Genomic DNA, 26,416 nt, shown 5'->3' with positions numbered 1-26,416 from the left:
CAGAATAAAATTGAATGGCTGAAATTTTGTTTTAACTTGTCAGTACTAGTGATGTCTTGAGCTTAAGTATTCAGTACATATTGACACATGCCCAGGGTGTGGCTCTGCCATATAGATATTGAAATCAGTGTGGTTGAACTTTGACCATGTGAAGAGCAATACCATGTTTTGGAATGCTGGGAATTTTTGTCTGTTAACAAGAAGAAATTTTATCCTTAAAGATTAAAGAGAAGAAAGAAATTAAAGTTTTTTTTAGATGTTGGCTTTAAGGATATCTATACACTAGTGATGTAATGATTTTTTTTTTCATCACCTACTCAAAATTCTCATCAAATCTTGACCAATCAAATGCTCTCTAGTATCTGATATATCCCTCCCCCTTCAAGATGCTTCTCATTTTATTTGCTTGAGCTTAACCACTTCCACTATCAGAGCTGTGATAAAGCAAAATGCTATTGGCTGTTTTTGACAAGGGGAGGAGCTACAATATGCCCCGCCCTCTCTTAATATTTCAGTTGAGATTGTCAAACATTTTATAAAAATGCCCATTTCAAAGCACTTCACGGGACCTCTATCTTGCTGATTAGTTTTAGGATCCATTATCTTGATTTGAAACCCTAATGGTTGAGGGCTCAGACATCATTTGCTCTGGCATTCTGGGCACGTTTAATTGAAGCGCCAGATTAACAGGAGGGTTGTCAAAGTCTGACTCTGTGCACCTCGCTAGACAGCTGCTTGTTCCCCCTGAACGCTTTGCAGATGTCTTTAGTTACACATCCCTCGGCCTTGCCAATCACGCCATGGTTTGAAACCGCCTTTCCATAAAATTACCATCAACTCTGACTTCCTCTGAAACATAAGAGCCCTCACTGGCTATCGATCAAGCCGACATTCAGAGCTGGAGGCCGAGGAGCCAAAACACACTATGGTGGATGCATGCAAATTAAGTTGTGGTGGAAGCAGCAGCGTCAACCCTGGCTTTTGTGATCGACTTTGGGGGAAAAAACTGTGCCAGGGGCCTTGGCAGTCCACACAGCTTCCTGTTTTCTTCATGGTGTTTGAGAACCTCAGACACGCTCCTCACTTCATTCAGTAATGAACTCTTCAGTGGGACAGAGACTGAAAAAACGTACAGTTGAAGTCACGTTTATTAGCCCTCCTGTGAGTTTTTTTTTTTGTTCTTTTTAAATATTTCCTAAACAATGATTAACAAGGCAAGGCATTTTTCACAGTATTTCTGGTAATATTTTTTCTTCTGGAGAAAGTCTTATTTGTTTAATTTTGGCTAGAATAAAAGCGGTTTTTAATTAAAGACCATTATATGGTTAATATTATTAGCCCCCTTACAATGACTTGCCTAATTAACATGGTTAAGCCTTTAAACCGCACTTTAAGCTACTAGTATCTTGAAAAATATCTAGTAAAATGTTATGTTCTGTCATCATGTCAAAGATAAAAGAAATTAGTTATTAAAAATAATATGTTTAGAAATGTGTTGAAGAAACAGAAATTGAAGCAAAAAATAGACAGGGGGCTAATAATTTAGGAGGCCTAATAATATTGACTTTATCTAGGGATGCAACAATTAACCGGTTTCACTATTAACCACGCTTTAATTCGTCAAGATTAATTAATCGTAAAGGCTGCTCAACACTGTGTTTCTGCACAGAACAAAACTGCTGCAACTAAAAGTTATACCAACTGTGCGCTAGTTTAAAGTTCCGAGCTTGCACACCGTTTCTAATATGCACTCACACTGGATTAACTATGGCTGAGGCTATTAAGGTCATTTACATGTCGCGTCTTTTGTGGGCCAGTTCGTTATTTCCAATGCAGGCTTGCGCGTGCATATTGGGAGTGTCACTGGATGTGCTCACGCTTTCCAGGCGCCCCTAGTTGAAAGAATGCCTTGAGCACACCTCGAGTCACGTAACAAGAACTGACGATCAGCTTTTTACTGTGTATGGAATATACATATTTCTACTCCAAAGAGAAAAAAAATACAAAATGAAATTGCCAAATAATTTTTTAATAGTTGATCAAATGTGCCGGTTAGACAGAGGTTCAGCGGCCCTTGACATTATGCATTTGTTCTCTTTAAAAGGGAAACACTTGGCTAATAATATTAATAATAATAACACATTTTTGGGGGGAATCTCCTCATCTACCACCAGAGTGCAGCATCCACCTGGATGACGTGACAGCAGCCGTATTGCGCCAGACCACGCACCAGCTGATTGGTGGAAAGACAATTATGATATGGGGATGGATAGTAGGTCACAATGGACAGAGGCCAGTGGGCAGATTTGGCCAGGATGCCGGGGTTAAACTCCTACTCCTATTTATTTATTTATTTTTCCCTCTCGGAGGACATCCTGGGAAATTTAATGACCACAGAGAGTCAGGACCTCGGTTTAACGTCTCATCTGAAAAACGGCACTCGCTGAACAGTATAGTGTCCCCATCAATATACTGGGACATTAGGACCCACACAGACCGCAGGTTGAGCGCCCCCTGCTGGTCTTACTAACACCACTTCCGCAACCTAGCTTTCCCATTTGGTATCCCATTCAGGTACTGACTGAGCGCAGCCCTGCTTAGCTTCAGTGGGCACCCATGTGAGAGTTTCAGAGAGCTAGCTGCCTGCAACAATATTATGTAGCTCAGATTTACATTAGACTAATACATTTAAAAAAAATTCTTATTTTTATTTATTTATTTATTTATTTATTGTTCTGTCATTTATTTTCAGTGAAAAATTATTACTTATGTTTTAAAGGCAAAACTTTTATTTTTAAGTTCAAAAAGAAATGGCCTATTGTTTGTTTTTCATGGTTGTTTTGTGCTGTATTAATTGGTTACTAAGCAACAATAAATAACACTTTAAAATATAATGAGATTTTTTTTTCAATTTGTAAGTAAATAATAAAATCGGGTTATTTAGCGTCAATTTTGTTTCCAAAGACAGCAGTTAAACACGATAAAATATACATTTTTTCATGTGATTTTGTTTTTTTTAAACTAGTAGCGTTTTGTAAAAATGTTAAATATGCAGTTTTCATGTGATTTTTCTAAATTAGTAGTGTTTTGAAATTAATGAACGCATAATAACGGTGATAACCGTGAAACCTCATGCTATAATCGTACAACCAAAATCTATAATCGTTGCATCCATAACTTCAACTGTACGTGGGGTATGGCACAATTCATACGGCACAATAATATTTTCAACATCACCAACAAAAAAGTTTTACATTCACTACTTCTTTTGGTGTAGTGTGTCAGTAGGAAATCTCAGTTGACATTTCCAAACATTAGTTTTGTAAGGAGACTGAGAGAAGCCAGTCTGCCTGGAAAGATATACCAAACAGACAGGCTAAACCCAGAAGAACTGTTGCAACATCTTCAAGACACTGCAAGAAACCTTCCTGCAAAGCTACCTGACAGAAGACTGTGCAAAAGCAGGTTTTAGTGTGAAGTGTGGCTAACTTGCAACAAATGTTGATTTATTTTTTAGAAAAATGAGATTTCTTAGTGGCGTTATTCTTGAAAGTGTCCTCATTTTACAGCAACCAACAGTTCTTCTGGGTTTAGCCTGTCTGTTTAGTGTCTGATCCTTCATGTCTTTCCAGATGGTCTGGATGATGATGGTGAGATCAGATTTCCTGTCAGCCAATTTATGTGAATTATTAAAAAGATTATTAAAAATAAGTATGATGTTTTTAATACTGACATTGATGTTTACAGAGTAGCGGCCAACTTATTCCAAACATTTGTTTTTCTTTATTATTTGATCACTGTGTTATTTGTAATAGTGTTGTTTCGATTAGTAATTGAATAATAATAATATCGGGTTGTTTAGCTTCAATTTAAGACAGCAGTTAAGCATGGTAAAATATACAGTTTTCTTGTGAATTTTATAAACTTAGTAGTGTGAAATGAATGAATGTGTAATAATTGTGAGACTGTGATTATTCTTCAGACTAGTGCTGGACAATTTGACAACCTTAAATCACTATGGATGTAATCTCATATACCTTTTCTTTTAATGCAATCATTTAATAATTATATTGACTGCATGGATTTCTTTTTACATTTTAAACTTTGTAGTAAAATATGTGGTCATTCATATGTGATTTGTTTTTAAGGATATAGAAAATGCTTAAGAATGTGGGAATTGCAAATAATTATAAAGATTTCATAATACACTTTTCATACCTTAAGCAGTGCTTTCCAGAGGTTAGAAATATACTTGCGGTGGTAGCTGGATTGAAACACAGTTTTTACCCACAGCACATAAATAGTTAACTACAGTGCATCCGGAAAGTATTCAAAGCGCTTCACTTTTTCCACATTTCTTTATGTTACAGCCTTATTCCAAAATGGATTAAATTGATTTATTTCCTCCAAATTGTACACACAACACCCCATAGTGACAATGTGAGAAAATATTTTTTAAAATGGTTGAAAATTTATTAAAAATAAATACATTTTGTACAGTGTTGCCAAACTATTTTAGATGTATAAAACATGTAACATATAAACATATTAATGCAATATACAGCAAATGAGAAATAAATGACTTAAAAGGAATAAAAACATACAATATTTCTAAAAGTTTGAATAATTAAAAGAATAAAAAGTGTAGATTATTTAAATAAGGCAATTTGTTGATTAACCATTTCTAATGTTGTACCAATTTTTTGCAGCCAGTCTTAGATGTCACTTCATCCTCTCTGAGCATATAGTAAAGTTTTTCTGAGTCGTTTAATAAAGAATTAATTATTTAATGTTTCTCTCCCTCTCGCGGGTGTGTTTGCGATGTCATTTGCGGTGCCAAGCAAAAGTAAGCTTAAATAAAAAGTAATACAACAACGCATACAATTAACGAAAACTTCAGAAAGCAAAAGCTGCATCGCATACGTTTTAGGAGATTTTGAAGCCCAGGCCGGATGTATTTTTAAGTGCCAAAAAGCTGCATCTCTGTGAGTCTTCAGAGCATGTGAGACTGTCTGTGGGAATGTTGACAGTTCTCGCGCACGCTGAACAAGCAGTAGCCTATGAAACGGGTAAACAAGTTAGTCAATCATGGATGTTTGGTTAATGGACGAATACAAAAAAAGTAAAAAGGATGATAATAATAGTTTAAAAAATATATCACCAAATATACAATGTAAAGTCTGTGTGTGGGAAGCACTGTTAAGGATCACAGACCCAACATGAAAAAGGTCTAAATAAAATGTAAACATTATAATTTCAAGCTTGCAACATTTCCCACCATGCTGTTATTCGCATTTTTGCCTGCATGGTATCATGTAAGGCAGGGCTATTCAATTAGCTTGTCATGAGGGCCAGTTCATGAAAAGCATCCCAAATGAGGGGCCGGAGAGAATCACACCAAACGTGCTTTTTGCGTTGAGAGGTGCCTTTTTTTTTTAATGATTAATAGTGTCCGAGAGCATTTTGTGCTGCTTAAGCTCCCTGTGCGCCTCACATTTTAACCACCCGCTGCACTTCTCGTTTTTGCGGTTGCGCGCTGTGTGTGCTTTTTCAATTGAATGAAAGAAGAGGCGGGGTTTCCGTTGAGGTGCCTTCAGTGTTAATGTTGTCAAGACAACTACGGAGACTTTTGAAGATGGAGGTGAGACCAGTGGTTGCTGTTTTGAGTTATCTGGTGCTGTATGACCCACAAATCTTGAATTCCACAATATTATTAAATATTAAAATTAAATTAGAATCAACAGCAACACACGCGCACAATACTCAGCTGATTCAGTCGTTGCCTAGCTACATAAAAAGTGCAAAACGCCTCGCAGTAAAATGTGTTCAGTGTGATCGGCCCCTAAGATTACGGTCATTAAAATGGTGATAAGGTATTACTGTAATCAGTGTATTTTGCAATGCCACGAAGTAAACAATATAGCAAAATATAAAATAACAGGCTTTATATTTAATTCTTATGATGTATATCATCATAATGCACAGCCATACTGTAACAATAAAATCTGTAAAGTTTACGGTAAAAAAACTGGTAGCTGTCGTTGCCATAGTTGTACTATTAAAATACGGAAGAAAACATATAAGAGGTGTTTTAATTTATGATAAACTACTGTATTTCACAGTGTTAATATACACTAATGTTTTTTGAAGTACCAACATATGATCTGCCTATGCTCGTCAAAAATATTTTTTTCACAAGCAGAGAAACTAATATATATTGTAGAAGGCATTTAGCGTCAAGACCATTATGCACACGACACTAATGCAATAAGCATTATTTGTCAACATTAGAACTATAATGTATATCACTAATGAGGAAAAAGCTAAAAAGCACTAGACAAAATGCCAATTAAAAAAACATAAACTACATGTCATGCGCGGAATTTAGGGAAAGTCAGTTACAGCTTTTCACAATATTAGCAAAACGTACAGTTAACCAGGTAATAGATTTACTGTAGTATTTTTGCAGTTAAAATCACTGCCATTTTTTTTTCTACAGTACTTGACAGTCATGCCAACAAAACCTGTAATCATTGCACAGTGCTGTATATTAGCATAAATTTATATCATTCTCTTGATATATCTTTGCAATATGTGTGTAATCTTCTGAAATGTCTGTTTACATCCTACAGAAGCTCTTAAGCTCTTGAGGAACCTTGAATCATCTAAAATTCCCGTCTCGTTATTGAACGCCTTGAGCCACAGGCCTCTCTATGGCAACTTCTGCACTTTCGCAGAGGGATTTGGTGGAGTTAGATTACCCGGCAGTTCAGTGCAGGTGAGGGATTATTGGGCGACATCTCAGGATCCTTTCACGTCTGTGAAGGTTAAAGCTGAGAGCTGAATCAATAGAATCCTCATGATAACATAACTTTTCTTATTAGCCCCAGTAGCAGCAAATGTCATGATGCTCCAGAGAGAGTAGCACATCTAATAAAGAGAAGATCTGAAAATACATCATCTCTATGACCTTGTTTTTTTTATTACTATTATTATTATTTTTTCTTGAGGATGCACCTTGGGAGAGGTGAGTCACTGAGCGATATGAGCAATCATCAACATTCATCGATACAATAACCATTGTATGCACAGCATTTAAGTATAAATCCTAAAGTTGACTATGGATTTTTTAACAGAAACCTTAAAATAAATGTCAAAATCATTCTTTTTTTATTTTATAATGTGAATTTATGCAGCACACTATTATCGAATATGTACTTCAACATTTTATAAAAATTAAAGACGTGTATACAAAGAAAAATGCAAAAATGGACAGTAAAATTATTCAAAATATGATGCCTGTTTAAAATATTTGGTAACGCATTACAATAAGGTTGTATTAGGTAATGTTAGCTTATGCATATACTAACATGAACCAACCATGAATAAAACATTTATTACAGTATTCGTTCATCGTAGGGCTGCTCGATTATTGGAAAAATCATAATCACGATTATTTTGGTCCTAATTGTAATCACGATTATTCAAAATGATTATCAGTTGAAGTCAAAATTATTAGTGCTCCTTTGAATTTTTTTTAAAACAAATATTTCCTAAATTATATTTAACAGAGCAAGGCATGTTTCACAGTATTTCCTATATTTTTTTTCTTCTGGGGAAAGTCTTATTTGTTTTATTTTGGCTAGAATAAAGCAGTTTTAAATATTTTGAAACCTATTTTAAGGTCAATATTATTAGCCCCCTTAAGCAATATATTTTTGGTTATCTGCAGAAGAAACCACTGTTATACAATGACTTGCCTAATTACCCTAATTAAGCCTTTGAATCGCACTTTGAATCTGAATGCTTGTATTTTGAAAAAAAATCTAGTAGAATATTATGTGCTGTCATCATTGCAAAAATAAAAGAAATCAGGTATTAGAAATGAGTTATTAAAACTAGTATGTTTAGAATGTGTAGAAAAAAATCTTCTTTCCATTAAACATAAATTGGGGGGGAAAGGGCTACTAATAGTTCAGGAGGGTTAATAATTCTGACTGCATATATACAGTTATTTTTCTCCCTGCAAAGGAAAGGGAAATAAATACAATAGAATAAAAATATTAAACAAACTGTGCTTTAAGCATTTTCACTGTAAGAAAAAAACTCCTTCAAAAGTCCTTCAGTCAAGAGCAGTGAGGGATTTTCTCTTTTTGTTGTTTGATTAATAATGATAAAAACAGGCGGCAGCAGGAATATTGCGTGCTGTCACTTTAATGGTTTCTCATTCACGTGTCTTTTAATTCTCAACTCGTTTGTTTATTACACAAATGAGGGTTAATATGAATAATCACTAAACACTGCGTTTTGACACCTATTTGACCATTAAAGCGCTCAAGTTAAGATGACTTTAGAGATGTGTGTGCTCTACTCATCTCTGAGCGCACAGTATGCGACTGAGACCGAATGCTGACCGCCTGCGCCGCACACACACACACACACAAAAGCATGCGATCTCTTTCGCGCTTTCAAAAACATTCATTATTTGAATGTTCACCAATGAATGATGCGCATCCCATGCTGCAAAAGTTACATTACAGTACATGCTTTTAGACATTTTTACATGAAACTGAGCTTTGTATAGCAACAAATGTGTACAACTGGAAAGGGGGCGGTGTGTGTGTGTATGTATATATATGTATATATGTGTATATATATATATGTATATATGTGTATATATATATATGTATATATGTGTATATATATATATATATATGTGTGTATATATATATAAATATATATATATATATATATATATATATATATATATATATATATATATATATATATATATATATATATATATATATATATATATATATATATATATATATATATATATATATATATATATTTATTTATTTATTTATTTATTTATTTATTTATTTATTTATTTATTTTTTATAATATTTATATATTTGCACACACATATTATATCATAACAAACTTTTATTTTGGATGCAGACAATCGAGATTAGTTTTTGCTCAGTGCTAGTAATTTTAATTTCAAATTAATGCTGTTCTTGGTGGGACAAATCAGATTTCCACCAGAATAATACGCAACACATTACAATGATTTCTGAAAGGTCACTTCACATTAAAAACCAATGAAAATTCAGCTTAATATCATGTTAATTAGTGACATTATAAAATATGTTAAACAGACAGCTGTTCATTTAAATTGTCTGCCTCGTTATGGATGCCAGGTTGGAGTTCAAGTACCTTTGGGTTTTGTTCAGGAGTGAGGGAAGGATGGAATGTGAGATTGACAGGCGGATTGGTACAGCGGCAGCAGTAATGCGGTCGATGTACCGGTCTATTGTTGTAAAGAAGGAGCTGAGCTGAAAGGCAAAGCTCTCAATTTACTGGTCAGTCTATGTTCCTACTCTCACCTATGGTCATGAGCTTTGGGTCATAACCAAAAGGACAAGATCTTGGATGCAAGCGATCAAAATGAGTTTCCTTCACTGGGTGGCAGGGTGCACTCTTATGGATAGGGTGAGAAGCTCGGAGTAGAGCTGCTGCTCCTCCACATCGACTCGGGGATCTGTTTTGGTTGCCCCCTGGACTCCTACCTAGGGAGGTGTTCCAGACATGTCCCACCGGGAGGAGGCCTCAAGGAAGACCCACGACACGCTGATGTGACTATGCTTCAGGATCCCCCAGGAGGAGGGGGGAGAAGGAAGTCTGGGGTTCTCTCCTAAGACTGCTGCCCCGTGACCTGGCCTTGGAAAAGTGGAAGAAAATGAATGAATGAATGAATGGATGGATGCTGGTTGTGGCAAGATGGTTGCTTCAGCAAGGAACGGTGAATGTGAAGGTTCTGGAAAATGAATTTGTGATTTACTGTGATTTGTTACTCTCTTACTGACTGGACATCACACTTCTGGATGGGGTGTAGACTTGTGAGAGCAAGTGGAAGTAGGAGGTTACAGGGCACTTGGCTGCTCTCTGCAAGAATCAAATTTATTTTTAGCTGCCACTTAAACTCTATTAGTGTGCACAAAGCACTTTGCACCACCTTTTGCAATCTTGTCCCCATACAGATATCTTGTTAGAGTTGAGAGTGTCCACATTGCCAACTGATTTTTTTTTTTTTTTGCTTTTCTTGTACTTACAGCAGTGCCACTGCCTCCTCACCAGCGGCTGACAATAAAAGACCTATATGTGGACGGCAAGCCCAATACTGAGCTGCTGAAGAACCATTTGATCAAAGAGGGACGTGTGGAGGAGGATGCTGCGCTGCGCATCATAAACGACGGTGCCAACATCCTACGGCAGGAGAAGTGCATGTTAGAGGTGGAGGCACCAATTACTGGTAAGAAAGCAAGAGCACATCTTTAGTAGAGCTCAGGGGAGATGACATCTGTCTTTATTAGAACAAACTTTTGCGTTTGTTCTGCTATGCCCTGAACCTAGTTCCTGAAGTAAAAAAATAAAAGAAGGTGCTTTTCCTCATGGAAACTTCATGCAACGTTTCAAAAATTCATTATTATAGTTCACTGGCACGAGAGTTTGTTCCTTCAGCCAACAATAAAATAATAAATCGTAAAGCGATTGGTTTGGTTGATAAGTAACTTTTCAAGGAGGCCTTATGTTCCATCTGTGAAAACAGTTTCATCAGGCAAACGCTGGCATTTCTTTTCAGTTCTTTGCTGAGATTGCCTAATTTAGTGTTACAAAGTGTCACTCTGGAGATTCAGCTCGTGGCAAGTGACTCATATGGAGATCGGTGTCAGCGCCGCTGGTTTTACTGACAGATACTGTCTGCGGATCAGTGGAGTGCAACACAGGAAACAGTCTCCGATTCTGAAGTGGAATGTGGTCGGTAACGCTTCACTGGACATTAGAAGGGATGTGCAAAAACTAATTAGCTAAACCCAGAGTTTCCTGAATGAAAAGTTGACTAATTGTACTACGGCAAAACTTCAATAAGAGCAGTTTAGAGTGCAAATGACCCTGACAGAACATTCGCAGCATTCATACTACAATTGTGTAGACTTAACTTTACAATTTAGGGTAATTTTATATAGGGTTCTATTTTTATGATGTATAATGTTTGAGTTTGCCAATATACCATCTATTTGATTGTGCATGGTCATGTTTGCTATTTGCCTGTTACCTTGGCTTTCAGCTAATGTTTATCTTTAAAAACCGTTATTATTTATTTATTATTACTTTGTACATTATGTTGTTTTATATTACAGGGTTGTTGAATGCTTGATTCTGAACAGCATGGCTAAAGTAGTTCCAACCAGGTTTTTATCACGTTACTGTTATAGATCACTATGCTGAACAATTTGAGTTATTTCACAGCCTACACATGTCAATAATCGAATCACAACAAATAGGCCTGTCACAATAATCAATATATATGGTCTTATCGCACAACACATGGACATGACCTCAATCATTTTCGATGATGCAGTATATATCGCCTATACATAAAAACCAATTCCAGGAACATTTTAGCTGATTGTGCAACATCTCTATCTCTATTGGAGGTGTCCAATAGAGATAGAGAAAAAAAGCTATAGTATTTACTATAAATTACTATAGGAAATTTTTTATGTGGGTGCCTGACAACTGAAAATAGATCTGATAGCAGATATCACAGCCTCTGTTACTTTTTTACCTTGCACTTTTTTGTTAAAGTTTATTATTAATATCGTTTATCGCAATATATTTTGATATATATCGTACAACAAAAAATAGATATCGTGACAGGCCTAACAACAAAACACAAGGCTTAAAATGAGATGTGTAATAATCTAGTCCTACACACAAGAGCAGTTTGAGGACGAAAACCTGATAAATGCCTGAATAGTGTGTGGTAACCGTAGTTTAAGCAGAATTGTTGGCTCCAGTTTGATGAAATGTTAGAAATAATACACACACCTGATAAGTAAAGGCATCACTGCCTCAGGTGTGCATTGTTTTATAATAATTCAGTGGCCCGTTAATGATTATGATCCTTATGTAATGCCTCAATTCACCTTTGAAAGGATTTAAAAACAATAATAATTTGATCAATTATAGGTACTTTAGTGTTAGGCTACTGTTTAAGCAGTTGTATTTTATTATTATTATCATTTTATTTTCATTTTTTTTTATTTAAGGATTTTAAAGTAAGGTCTTTATTATAGTGTTATAAGCCATAAACCAAACCAACTAGCTACAAGGTGAATTGCAACTTTACAAACTTTGATATGTAGCAAAGAAATGTATGAATTCTGAACAAAGGTATCTATTATGAGGCTTTTAAAAGAGAAGGTATTGATTAACAGCCTTGCGGCTCACAACAAGCCTGTCTTTAAAAAATTTTTAGTCGCATGTTTCAAAAAAATATCAAATTTCCTTCTAAATCTAATTTATAACTGATTTTATTTCCAGAACCCAACTGTTTCTCATTGTTAACCATAACATGACAACAATACTTATAAGTAGTCTATGTCCTATAGTTTTAATAAGGGGTGTCAATTAATTTTTTCTTCAATGCACCTCGATGCAGACGTGGCTAATTCTTTATCGATTCATTAATAGATCATCACCGGTTATTGTGTACTAATGTCATTTATCTTATATGCACAATGTTGCTGTAGAATACTAATTGAGCGAGACAAGGGCAAGTAATTAAAATGCTCCAACAACTATAAAAGCAGACAACTGTGCACAATTCGCTGCTTGTGAGTTTGCTGGACAGTCTTTCACTGACACTGAAGTACTGCACATCAGGAAGGGTTCATACAGTCATCGAAAACCTGCAAAAGTTTTGCCATGGCATTTTTCAGGCCTAGAAAAGTTTTGGAAAAACAGAAAAAGCCACAAAGTTTTGGTGCAACTCATAGAAATTAGTTTAACAAAAATCTGTATACTTGAATATAGGTTAGTTGTCTTCTTTTCTGTCCTTGGCCAAAAACATTATTAGCGCTGTGTAGACATTATTGAAATAAATTTTACATAGATGTAAAAAGAGATTTACACTAAATAGATTGTTGCGTGTTTTATTATATGCTGTAATAATTTGGAACATGCTTTCTTTTTCGTAATATTTACCACATATACCTAGACATTACATGAAACATTAGGTCATGATGATTTACTTGAAAGTCTTGGAAAAGTCATGACATTTTTGTAGTAAAAATGTGTATGAACCCTCACCAGAGGACACTATTTCACTAAAAATTAAAGCTCTATCTCACTCTCTCTCTCTGTGTCTGCCTCTCTCTCACTTTAACCCTTTGAACTGCTGACATTATTGTAAGGTAACTTTTCCTCTTTTTTTTAATCGCTATTAAAGCAATATTTGTGATTCCTGACACGAGTGTGTCTGTAGAGCAAGGTTTCTCCACAGCGTCTATCATGAATCAGCTGTGATAGCTGCGCAATGTGTGCTTTATTACATGCGTACAGACTGTTATTTCAGTATTCAGACATTTTTTAGTGTCTGTCACTCATCGGTGAACAGTGCTGACTGTTTTAGAGCCAATCGCAGACCTTTCTATTAACCGTATGAACGCAATGACCAATCATTGGGATGTAAAAACATGCTCGACAATGCTCAAAAAGCAAGTGAAATAATATTTACATTAGTTTATTTGCTATAAATGCTCGTGTTGTCTTCTGTTATTTGTATTTTTTTCTTTGAAACAGCGTTTTCTTTTAGCAGGTAAAACTAAAGGTACAGATCAAATATCTGACTGCTTGTATTAAAGACAGTACACAATACAAAGTACAAAATTGCATTACAAATAATATATAAATATAAACATATTTAAAATTTTGAATTCAAGAATTCTTGTTTTGTGAAGAAAAAAATATATAATTATGAATGGAAGCATTGTCAATTAGGCATCGTTTTTAACGTATACCATGATTTGGAAAAGTCAAGGTTTTAAAACCGTCCAAATTTTCCTGCAATACCATTTCTAAGGTGTGTGTACTTTTTATTTTATTTTATTTTTTTTACGTTTTTTTTTTTTTTTAGGACGACAGTATCTTCAGCAAAAAAGATATCCAAAGATGCCATTTTAAATGGTAAAAAAATCTGTTTTTGATGCAAATGAAGACAGCAGAATTCAATGATTTATTTAGCCTTGCATGTTTACTGCTCCAAAATATTTTAAATGTTTCTCAAAATAAAATGTGTTGTGTTCAAACGGGAAAAAAGTTTTAGTTTTTTACTCAGACATTTAAAAAGAATATCTTTTAGAGCAGTGATCACAATACTGTTAAACAGTGATATTTTTATTCAAGGTAATCATACCTTCAGAATCTTATACCGGCCCATGCCTATTGTCAATGCATTATGATGCACTGAAATGTTGAATTGAACTGAATCGATGACATAATCGTAACCGAACTGAACCATAAGACCAGTGTAGGTTCACACTGATAGTTTTAATATTGGTCAATATCTAATACACTGTAAAAAAAATGCAGGGTTCTGCATTATTTATTTATGTTGTCCCAACACAAATTGTTTAGGGCGCTCCGAACCGTGCCCAGGCACATTTCTCGGTTCGTTTGAGAAGTGTGAGTGCCTTGAATTGGGCTCAGGCACAGTTCAGTTGGCCGGCCCTGGTCCGGTTGGATGAGGTGTGCCAGAGCGCGGTTCACTTGGGCTTTGGAGAGGTACGCTTGTAGTGTGAATGCAAAGCGCGCCTGACCACGAAACTGAAGATGAGACGTGACATTTAAGGGACTGCTACATATGGATTTACTATTCATTGTTACTGTTCAATGTACACAAACTATTGTAGTTTATTAAAGACGTAAACCTCTCACTGCTTGTCAGCTGCACCTTCAGCAAACATCCTAATACCTGCAGCACAAGGACTTTATCATTTTTTATGAGCGTCAATAGTGGCTGATCTGTTCGGCAAAATATTTAACTGCGTGTCACTGCATCCCAAGCGACTAAAATGATATAACTAAAGAAATCTCCACTGTGCTGAGCAAGAGAGCTTCTTTTCTGTTAAACTGAACAGTGCATCATCAATGACATAAGCGTGCTTCGGCTCAGATGTAATGTGAGTGCAGGACGTTGGGGAAGATGGGAGGGGGGACAAGCATGATTCGGCACGGTTCAAGGCAACTGCACATAGTGTGAGTACGCCCTAAGTTAACTTAACAATTTAAATAGATTAAATATAAAACAATTAAGTTGTCCCAAAAAAAGTCTCAAGATGTGTGTTGTTTCAGCTCATTCAAAATAAGTAGTTCGAGCAGGGAGCAAAAATCTTTTTTTTTTTTCTGTATATAAATGTCTTGATCAGTTTAAACCTTTTAAAATATTGTTTTCACTTTATACATAGATTTTTACAAGCGCACTCATTAGAATCCATAAAAATAACAATAAGGAAAGTCATAAATGGCTGGGAGTCAAGCATTGACACCCATCACTAATCCCTCTGTCTATATTTAAAAAAGGCATGCTAAGAAATTAGTCATGGGCATTTACTTCTGTTATCTGTCAGATAGAAGATAAAGATTGACAGAAAATGATAAAATGGAAATGTGCCGATTATATGGGTGAATCACAATCTGTAGCACATCTGGGTAATAAATTCCACTGGGCCTTATCTGTGACAAACAGCCTGTGAAATGTACTCAATTATTTGATGAAGATGTTGTGCTTCAAGGTTTAATCCCTGCCGAGGTTTGTGTGCATCAATTTATGATGCAGATGAATTAGAGCTTGTCTGTCCTCTATAGATATTGCCGCTTTTGAGCACGAATTAATAGATGTCACAAACCCCCCTGGCTCTAGATACATTCTGCTTTATAAATGGATCCAGCCTCTGTATTTTCAAATATAGTGTCGTTGTTGCTAAGTGACAGAGCGGTCTTGTACATGTGGCCGCTGCTGGCTAGATGATGCAGGTAGGATGGCTGTAAGTGTTTGAAGCGTTTGGTCTCATTCCAGTCCCACACTTGCCTAAGGCATTTTATATGATGTGATACAGGAAAGCTTGTACAGTTTGTTTGTGCTCAACATTGCCTTTTGATCCAAAATGATGCAGGCTTTATGTATCACGCACTGAAAATGACCTAACATGCTAATCATTCTGTTTTGCTTGTCTTTCACCTGTAGTGTGTGGTGATGTTCATGGGCAGTTTTTTGACCTCATGAAGCTCTTCGAAGTTGGTGGTTCTCCCGACAACACACGCTATCTGTTTCTGGGCGATTATGTAGACAGGGGATACTTCAGTATTGAGGTAAGAGGTTTTGTTTATTTTTTTTGAACACTTTATTTTGGTGGTCTTTAGATATTCTGTTGAAACTTTAGATATGCTTTGAAACTACATGTCAGCTAACTCTTGGTAGAGTGTTAGTGTGCTGCCTTCTAATATCTGTCAACAGTTATTATTATTATTTTTTTTTTCATGCACCCCTAATAGTCATTATTTTAACTGTATTGACCTTATTCAGTGATGCGGAAGTGAAGCTGAAGTTGTTTTGCGATTGCTCTAGAACGGGGATGTCCAGACTCGGTCCTGGAGGTCCGGTGTCCTGCAAAGTTTAGTTCCAACCCCAATCTGACACAAGCTAATCAAGCTCTTACTGGGAAGTCTAGAAGCATCCTTTCAGGTGTGTTGAAGCAAGTTGGAGCTAAAATCTGCAGGACACCAGCTCTCCAGGACCGAGGTTGGACATCCCTGCTCTAGAACTTCTGATTCAGTTGCCTATGGGAGAAATGACTAGGTACAATAAATGGCAGAACACAGACAAACTAGTTGATTTTAATGTCTGAAAGTCAACGGAAGTAAATGAGACCAGAAGTCTCAGGCCAAAAAGATTCCAAAGGCTGCACCTACTTGTACCTTAATGCCCCATTCACATGGGGCGTCAGCGTCAGCACTTCCCATTAACTTTGACTAAATGATGACATGCTAAACTGTGGGTCCATTGGAGCTGCTTCAGCGAAGTTGCTCTCTGCAGAAGTTAGGAATTTCTCAACTCTTCAAGTGCCAACGAAAGCGTCAGCCAATCAGATCGCTTTATGCAAATTCCACAGCTCAGACAGTAGACGATTGCGGACTTGTTTTTAATAGCTGACGCTGCTATGACGATCGCGTCAGCCACAAGTTCAGACACCCTCCGTCAAGCGTTGACACTGAAGCACTGTGTAAATCTGGCATTTGAATGGGTGACATCAAGCATTGCCAAACTGAATTTTCGTCGGCGCTGCTTCAGCGGCTTTGCTCGCTGCCGATTTATTGCTCGTAGCCGATAGCAGACTTGTTTCATTGGCTGACGCTGCTATGTCAAGCATTGATGCTTAAGGCCCGTGTGAGCACGTGACCTATGAATTAATACATTTTTTAACTTGTAGATTAATCCTAAATTTGTAGATTAATTTCCTGTAAAATTTAATCATGATGGAAGAAGTTATTCGATTATTCGGGATGTGGTGGGTGTCTTAAAGGTGTTTTCTGTCACTACTTGTTTAGTGTAAGTTGCACGATTAATCATTAAAAGATCGGGATCTCAACACCCATGCAACATAAATTATAAATATGGTGATTTGCATATATTTATTAATCCTTTAAATCACTGCATTCAAATCTGTGTTTGAAAAATCCAACAATCAAGAAAAAGATTCAGTCTTTAGTCTTTTGAGTTGGTTATGAAATTACAAACAGTCAAATAACACACAAGAAGTGGAATAACAATTTATAATTTTGATAAAACCACTGATGTTTATGGCAAAGATAAAAAAAAATACCATCATAAGCATTTAACTTGATGCTCCAAAATGAAAGTTGTAGGCAACAATTATATTATGTAACCAAAAGGTGGCGATGACCAGCCCTCAAAAATATGCCACTAAATAATTCTTCAAAAATGATCATCTAGCAATGAAACTTTAAATGTTTTATGAGTGAATAACCGAATCATTTACTGAAAAGAAGGCTAAATGTACATTTAAATATACATTTTATACTAAATATACACTTTATACATTTAGTGTTATCAGCAACAGTAGTAGTAACAATGAATTTTTCACAGTACTGAATATTTTACAGTTTATTTTTATTCAGCTCATTATTTCTTTATTTTATACAGGTTCTCAGTTCTGTTTGTTAAAACCAAAAGTTTCTTGCAGTACCTTTTTATAATAAATGAAAAGCAAATTACATTTATCTCCTCCCCTTTTTGGCTGATTCTAAAAATGGTCTGATCCATGCCTAAAAACCTTATTGTGATCCGAACCATGAGATTTGTGATTCGTTACACCACTTTATGTAACTAGTGCTTGTTAGCTTATTTTGCTAACCCTAACTTACTAGTCTACAAATACTCTGAGAGTTTGTTGACTGAGTTACTTATTGTCAAAAGGGATCATCAGAATAATGTGTGACTTAATATTTAGGCTAATTTGTTTTATGCTATTGCTCACCATTAAGGGAATCGTACTCTGGTCCATTTAACGCCTTTTCTTTCGCTAATACACTAACAGTTAAAAGTTTGGGGTCAGTATGATTTCCTTTTTATATATACCAAATATGCATTATATTTGATCAAGATTAAAATAAGCCAAATGTTTCTTCTTATTATTAACAACAACAATAGAATCCCCTTTTTTCTATTTTAATGCGTTTTAGAAAGCAATTTATTGCTGTATTGCAAAGCTGAATTTTCTGCAGTCATCACTCTAATCTTTGGTGTGAAATGTTCCTTCATAAATCACACTAATATGCTGATTTGATGGGGGAAAAAAATTAATAGGAAGTGCAAAATAACTTCTCAACTAATTTAATCTAATTAGTTGTGATGAATTAACAAGGATCTGTTAACACTTATTATTAAAAAAACATGAACATTACATTTAAATGAACGAATGCTGCTTTATTTAATGTTAATGTTCAATACATTCAAATATAATGTTCAATATATTCAAATATAATGTTCAATATATTCAAATATAATCAAATTCTTAACTAATGAGACTTTGAGTGTTTGTCATGTTTGTAATGTTAAAAACCCCTTTCTTGTAGCTTTTGATTAATGTAATGTGTCTTTGTTAAATTAAAGTTTAAATGTTTATGTCCACAAACTTTTGAACAGCAGTGTGTCAGTGCAGACGAAAATAAGTGCAGCTTTTATCTAGGCCTTCCATACTGATCTTAATCCTAAAACCAGTGTTTTTGCATGTTAGTCGGAGTGTTTAGGGATCTGCACATGTATCAGTAGGGAACTGTATGCGTGTGCATGGCTGGGCTGATTCTTACTTGGCTGAAAATCTGACATCTTCTCTGAACCATCTGTTAAAGAATTACCAGTGGCTACATTACCAGCAGCGCAATAAATACCACACATAAGCACAAAAGAGAAGTCAAGCAGATTACACTATAATATCTTCACTAAGCATTTCTTGCATTTGGTCTTGTAGCTTCCTGTCATCAGACAATCTGTTGTCATTTACATAGGTATAGATTGCTGGAGTCATGACGTCAAAACCCGGAACTGCTTGTTCCTTCAGGATGTATTTTCCTGTAGTTTATTATTTAAATATTCTTCTTTGATATTTTGTAGTTTTTATATATTTTAATAGTTTTCAGATCAAAAGATTGCATGCTCCAAAATCAGGGTTTTTGTAGCCGATGCAAGCTTTAAATAAGTTCTGTGGAGGCTTTGCTGGTAATGTTATTTTTTAGCACAGTTTTGTTTTGTTGTTTTTACTGGGAATCAAATTAATTAGCATTGCTTTTTTATAATGAACATGTTATAAGGTTAAACAGGGCTTTAACAAAACACTTTGCTTATTAAAGAATCACGAAAATGCATTTTCTGTCATCAATTCAGTTCAGTTTCCTTTATTTTGTCATTTAAAACATCACTGTAGATGTAATGCAGAACAAAATTACGTTACATCGACAGCCATAAAAAAAATCATCATAAAACACCAAAAACTTGACATAATAAATAAGCTTTTGTAATTTTATAAACATGTAAAAATATAGTTATATGAAATATAAACCAATTTAAAATCACAAAAAAAGTAATAAATAAATACTTATTTCATTTTAACAGTGGTCATTTTAAAGGGGTGGTCCACTGCGATATCATATTTTAAACTTTAGTTTATGTGTAATTTAGCTGCCTGCACAGTGAAGGTGCGTGACTAGAGGCACTGTAGTGTTATAGCAGAGAAAGCTAAAATGCCGTCCAAACGCTGGTATTTCCACAGAGCTAGTTCTGTTTCTGTATTTGGGCTTCCAAAGGACAAGACACAAAGAGAGAAGAGCTTACAATTTAATTTGAATTATGTTCCAGAGAATTATAAAAAATATATAGCTCTAGCATTTGACAAAGGACAGCTTCCAGAATCTCTCCTAGTTCAGTGCTGGATTCGGCTAAAAACTCCAACAGACGAAGCTGTGGATTGTGAGTCACAACCTCTAAGTATTTTTATTTGTTAAAATCGATCTATCACATGCATAGTTTAATAGCGTTAACGGTATGTTTTAACGAGGACGTAAACAAGGATGTAAACAACGGGAAATGCTGTTTGGCACCGCTAACAATTTAGCTATAAATTCATATTCATCAGTCAAACTGTAAACAGCCACAATCTTCAGCAGTGCTGAAGAGTCTCTCTATGTGGCCGCTTTTAGTGTCTCTCTTTACGGCTGCTTTCCCTGTGTTCTACATCTCAAATAACAAACTCGCAAAAGATATGTGAATGTATCATACACAGGCTTATTCTGAATATATGTAAAAGTCACTTGTCAGATTTTATTTTAGAGAGCAGGCATGAGGTTCAGGTTTGTGCTCTTCATTTTCTGTCTGATCGAACAACTTCTCTGATTGACTTTTTACACAGCGCAAAAGCGTGTGCTTGAAGGCACGTGACTCTTTTCCTGGTGGCCTGGAGCCGAGCCGCGAATAGCAGCATATTATGTTAGCTGACCAATCAGAGCCTCTTTAGGGCGGGCTTTCAGAGGAACTAGAATATATGACAGTCGTTTTCATGTTAGCAGAGTAGCTGTATATAATTAAAGTAAGATATATGAAAAAATAACGTTTTTATTTTAGTGCTTTGTATCTTATAAACACAACCAATCCTTAAAACTAGACTTTGGAACACTCCTTAAACAGAAGTGTTTCTGTTGCATGTTCACATAATTTAACTTTTGGTAGAAAATTTGTTTTTTTTAACCTTTTTTTGTGATATTTTAAAATTGTGAAGGTGGGGGGTCACAGGATATGTGGTTGCAAATAATGACTGCTAATTGATGAAACATCAGTGTTTCAGTGTTGTTCATCCCTTTAGAAGATGCTTCACTTAATTATTAATGACAGGACGCGCTGCATTGTTTCATGACTCTTTAAAAGCCTACAAGGCAGTTTCAACTGAACAAAACTCCTACCCGTGAGATGTAATAACTCAATTTGGACTCAATATGTGACTGACAGCAAAAACAAACAGAAATGTTTTCATTTGTCAGTTTTTGTGTTTGTGTTTGGAAAAACATCTGCAGAAGGAAAACATGTCAGTCTATGATCAAGTTTTGCTAAATCTCTGGTTATTGTTACTGAAGCAGTGAAGCTTATCCTACAATGTTTCAGGACATTGTTGTTTATGATGAAAGAATTGGAAGAATTCAGTCAAGTGCTCTATGGTGATTAATTTGAGCACCTCTGACTTGCTAGGGGCTACTATATGTATGATTGGTTATGCTCAGTGTGTAAAAAAAAAAAACAAACATCTGAAGCGTTGCAAATGCAGATCTAAAATGTAATATTGCAAATTGATCTAAGAAAGATAAGGAAGAAGAGAATGCTGAGAAGGAGTTAATTTATTGTTGCTTTTGATTTCAGTGTGGCAGCCAAAATAGTTTAGTTTGTTTGCTTATTTATATGCAGAGACAATTATTGCTCCTTTTTTATTGAATTGGTCAAGAATTTTGATTCATTTTGGTTTCATCAACCTGTGTTCATTTTGACTCTGATCTTTAATGTGTGTAATAGTGTTGATTTGCAATAGGTTTGTGAGATCAGCTGAATGTGTCTACCATTCAAGTCACAGAATGTGATTATCAGCCAATTGATGTTGATCTGCGGGCAATTGATTGGTGCATCCCTACTTGGAACAGTTGTTTTGCAGTGCGAACTTGCATGAACTCATTTTTTAATGAGAGGAAAAAAGAAAAAACAGTGAAGCGAGTGTTTAGTGCCAAGGCAAGTCACTGAAATACTGACTTTTGCCATACAAGGCAATTTTGTATTTAGTATTTTTATTTTGTGTACATGTATCTTTGTGCATTTAGTTTGCATCTTAATGAATGCACCAAACATAAACATGGATCATCATTAAAACTTTGCTAAAACCCCAGTGCTGGTGGTGGCCAAAATAACTTTTGACAGTTCTGTAAAAATAAATGGAATCGTTAATGAGCAAGGCAGATGAGGGTTATCTTTGTATTTGTGCCCTTTTTTTTTTCCCTCCTTCTCCTTCTTGGTCTCCTTTGTTAGCTAAGCAGGGCTGCACATGATTAGTACTTAAATAGTAGACAACATGGGAAAATTAGGGGGCAGGGAGCATCTGAGTGGGTCCTAATGCCCCAGTATAGTGAAGGAGAGGCTATGCTGTCAGTGATCGACATCTTTCAGATGAGCCATTAAACCGAGATCCTGACTCTTTGTGGTCAATAAAAATTCCAGGATGTCCTTTGAAAATAAAAAGGGGTGTGTCCCCAGTGTCCTTGCCAAATTTCCCCACTGGCTTCTGTCCATCATGGCTTCCTAAGCATCCACATATCATAATTGGCTTTATCACTCTATCTCTTCTCCACTAATAAGCTGGTGTGTAAGCTCCTTTTTCTCCTCCTTCTCTCTCTTCATCTCCTCCTATTAATTTGCAATCCTCTTCAGTTTTTCTCCTCCTCCTCTTCCTTCTCATCCTTATTCTCATTCTCTTCTTATTCATTCTTCTCATATTTCTTCTCCTCCTTATTCTGCTCCTTCTCCTCCTCTTATCCTGTTTCTCATTCTCTTCATCCTCTGCCTACTCTTTCTTCTCCTACTCTTTCTCCTTATTCTGCTCTTTTTCCTTCTTCCTCCTCTTTCTTCTTCGCATCCTCCTCCTACTTAATCTGCTCCTTTTCCTCCTCTTATCTTTCTCAGCATTCTCTTCTTTCTTCTCCTCTTCTCCATCCCCCTTTCCTCCTTCACCACATCCTCCTCCTCCTCCTTTCTTTTTCTCCTTCTCCTACTTATTGTGCTCATTTTCCTCCTCATCCTTTCTTTTCCGTCTCCTCTTACTTATTCAGCTTCTCCTCTTTCTCCTCCCCTTGTCCTCCTTCTCAGCATTCTTCTCTTCCTTCTCTTTCTTCTCCTCCTCTTCTCCTTCCCCACATCCTCCTCCTCCTTTCTTCTCCTCATCCTTCTCCTACTTATTCTGCTTCTTTTCCTCCTCCTCACCTCCTCTTATCCTCCTTCTCAGCATTTTCCTCTTCCTTTTTTCTTCTCTTCCTCTTCTCCTTCCCCCTCTTCTCCTTCACAACATCCCCCTCCTCCTCCTTCACCACATTCTCCTCCTCCTTTCTTCTCCTCATCCTTCTTCTACTTATTCTGCTCCTTTTCCTCCTCCTCCACCTCCTCTTATCCTCCCCCTTCTCTGCATTCTCCTCTTCCTTATCTTTCTTCTTCTACTTCTTCTGCTCCTTTTCCTCCTCTTGTCCTTCTCAGCATTCTCCTTCTCCTCTTCTTCCACTTATCCTCCTTTCTTCTCCTCATCCTTCTCCTGCTTGTTTGCTCCTTTCCTCCTTCTGCTTCTCCACCTCTTATTATCCTCATTCTCCTTCTCAGCATTCTCCTCTTCCTTATCTTTCCTCTCCTCATCATTTTCCTTCTTATTCTGCTCCTTTCCACCTCCTCCTCTTATCCTCATTCTCAGCATTCTGCTCCTCCTCCTCCTTCTCCTCCTCTTCTTCTCCATGCCCATTTCCTCCTTCACCACATCCTCCTCCTTTCTTTCCCCCTCCTTCTCCTACTTATTCTGCTCTTTTTCTTCCTCCTCCTTTCTTTTTTCCTTCTTCTACTTATTCTGCTCCTTCTCCTCTTGTCCTCCTTCTCAACATTCTCCTCTTATCTTTCTTCTCCTTCTCTTCTCCCTCTCATGCTTTACCACATTCTCCTCCTCTTCCTCCTCCTTCTCTTACTTATTTTGCTGCTCCTTTTTCTCCTCTTTCTCCTACTTATTCTGCTCTTTTTCTTCCTCTCTTTTCCTCCTCCTACTTATTCTGCTCCTCCTCCTCTTATCCTCCTTCTCAGCATTCTCCTCTTATCTTTCTTCTCCTCCTCTTCTCCCTCTCATCCTTTACCACATTTTCCTCCTCCTCTTATTCTGCTCCTCCTCCTCTTATCCTCCTTCTCAGCCTTCTCCTCCTCTTCTCCCTCTCATCCTTTACCACATTCTCCTCCTCCTTTTCCTCCTCCTCCTCTTACTTATTCTGCTCCTTTTCCTCCTCCCTTTCCTCTTATTCTCCTTCTCAGCATTCTCCTTTTCCTTTATCTTCTCCTTCTCCACCTTCACTACAACCTCCTCCTCATTTCTTCTCCTCATACTTCTCCTACTTATTCTGCCCCTTTTCCTCCTCCTCCTCCTCCTCCTACACCTCCTCTTGTCCTCCTCCTTCTCAGCATTCTTCCTTGTCTTTCCTCCTCTTCTCCCTCTCCTCCTTCACCACATCATCCTCCTCCTTTCTTCTCCTCATCCTTCTCCTGCATATTCTGCTCCTTTTCCTCCTCCACCTCCTCTTATCCTCCTCCTTCTCAGCATTCTCCTTTTCCTTCTTTCTTCTCCTCCTTTTCTCCTTCCCCTTCTTCTCATTCACCACATCCTCCTCCTTTCTTCTTCTGCTCCTCCTTCGCCTCCTTATTCTGCTTCTCCTCCTGTTCTTTCTTTTCCACGTCCTTCTCCTCCTTTCTGCTACTCCCTATTATGCTCCTTTTCCTCTCCTCCCCTTCTCCTCCTTTTCCTAACTCTTGCTTATGGTCTTAAAACACTTAAACAATGTTGGTTGCTGCTTGCAGATATTATTATTATTATTGTTGTTGTAGTTGTTGTTGTTGTTGTTGTTATTATTATTATTATTGTTTTTATTATTATTATCATTTATTTATTATATCAATGATTGATTTTGTTGAACATGGCTTTGAGTTCACTAAATTTCACTCTGAAAAGAGAAAACATTCAAGTGCATGAGCTGTGGATGCTTTCGAATAGAGAACAAAATTATGGGAGACCTTGTTAAGCTGTGTGGTTAAATGGCCTCTCTTTCTCTGTCTGTCTCATTTGGACATGTCACTGGAGGAGTCGTGTGAGTGCAGCTATTTGATAACCTGTCAGACACTGTACCCTTTCATAAGAGCTGAGTCATAGAGCATTAAAGCGTGGACCGCTCTACATGTCTGAGTCTCTGCTGAATGACTGATGTCACTGACAACTTTGATCCTCTGAGGAGTTTATTAGCTCGACTTCTTAAGGGCCATTTACACACTGATTTTTGCATGCAGTTGTTTCTTTTCAGTGTGAGATAGTGTTTTCCAGCAATAGAAGTGATTTTGTGATGAGCACTTTGAAATATTGAAGTCTTGAATTAAATTTAGTTGGGCTCTATTATTATTATTATTATTATTATTATTATTACCATATTAGCTCTGTGTGTGTGTACTGCCACTCAAATTTTGGCATTCATAAGACTTATTAAATGCTAAATCACTTAAGGGGACATTCACATCACTTCTTTTGCACAGGCAAGTTCGTTATTTCATATGGAGACGTAGGGCTTGTGTATGCAAGTAGGGAGTGATGTGCAAACTCTGTGCTCAAGTGGCGCAAACTCTCTCATGTTTTCCAGGTGCTCCCATTTAAAAACTTCGAAGAAACGCACCAGCTGCACGGTTAATCGAAAAAAGATTCGACTCTACACAAGATCTTAATTCAGCTTTTCCACGATTCAGCCAATTATGTTTTCAAGGTCAGGAGAGAAACATAAAGGCGGTTGCACAAGTCTTCACGTTTTATATTTGTTGCTCAGCAGCATGGACACCTCCAAATGGTGTTGAAAGTGTCACAAACTGTATTTTATAAGGTATTATTCACCCAAAAATGTCATAATGTAATGACGTTTTCGTGGCCCCAAAATCACACGTGAGCTGATGCACTGTTTATTTACTACTGAAAAGACATGCGCATGCCCTCCGATGTAGTCTACTTTAGTGAACAGAACCTGCATAGGCTATGAATAACAGGTAATAAAGTTGTAAATAATGTTCAAATTGTTGAATGGAGTGATCGTTTGGGAGCCGCACCGGGAAGTATGATTTGCATGTTTGTTTGTTTTTCTCAAAGTGACAGCGGTCATGAGCCGCACTCAGCAGTGAAAGTGAAACCAACAC

The 26,416-nt window shown here is 36.5% G+C and overlaps 1 protein-coding gene across 2 annotated transcripts in view; it reads left to right on the top strand.

Annotated features, from left to right (window-relative positions):
• ppp3cca (protein phosphatase 3, catalytic subunit, gamma isozyme, a) overlaps positions 1–26,416 on the top strand; it is an 84,970-nt gene that overhangs the window by 5,890 nt on the left and 52,664 nt on the right. For both annotated transcript variants that reach the window (XM_056457851.1, XM_056457850.1), the window contains exons 2-3: positions 10,121–10,318; positions 16,097–16,221. In XM_056457851.1, the coding sequence (XP_056313826.1) occupies positions 10,121–10,318; positions 16,097–16,221 (323 nt within the window). The remainder of the gene's footprint in view (positions 1–10,120; positions 10,319–16,096; positions 16,222–26,416) is intronic.

Source organism: Danio aesculapii, chromosome 5 (assembly GCF_903798145.1).
Source record: "Danio aesculapii chromosome 5, fDanAes4.1, whole genome shotgun sequence".
In the NCBI taxonomy this organism is placed as follows: domain Eukaryota; kingdom Metazoa; phylum Chordata; class Actinopteri; order Cypriniformes; family Danionidae; genus Danio; species Danio aesculapii.
This window is presented reverse-complemented; position numbering and strand designations above follow the sequence as displayed.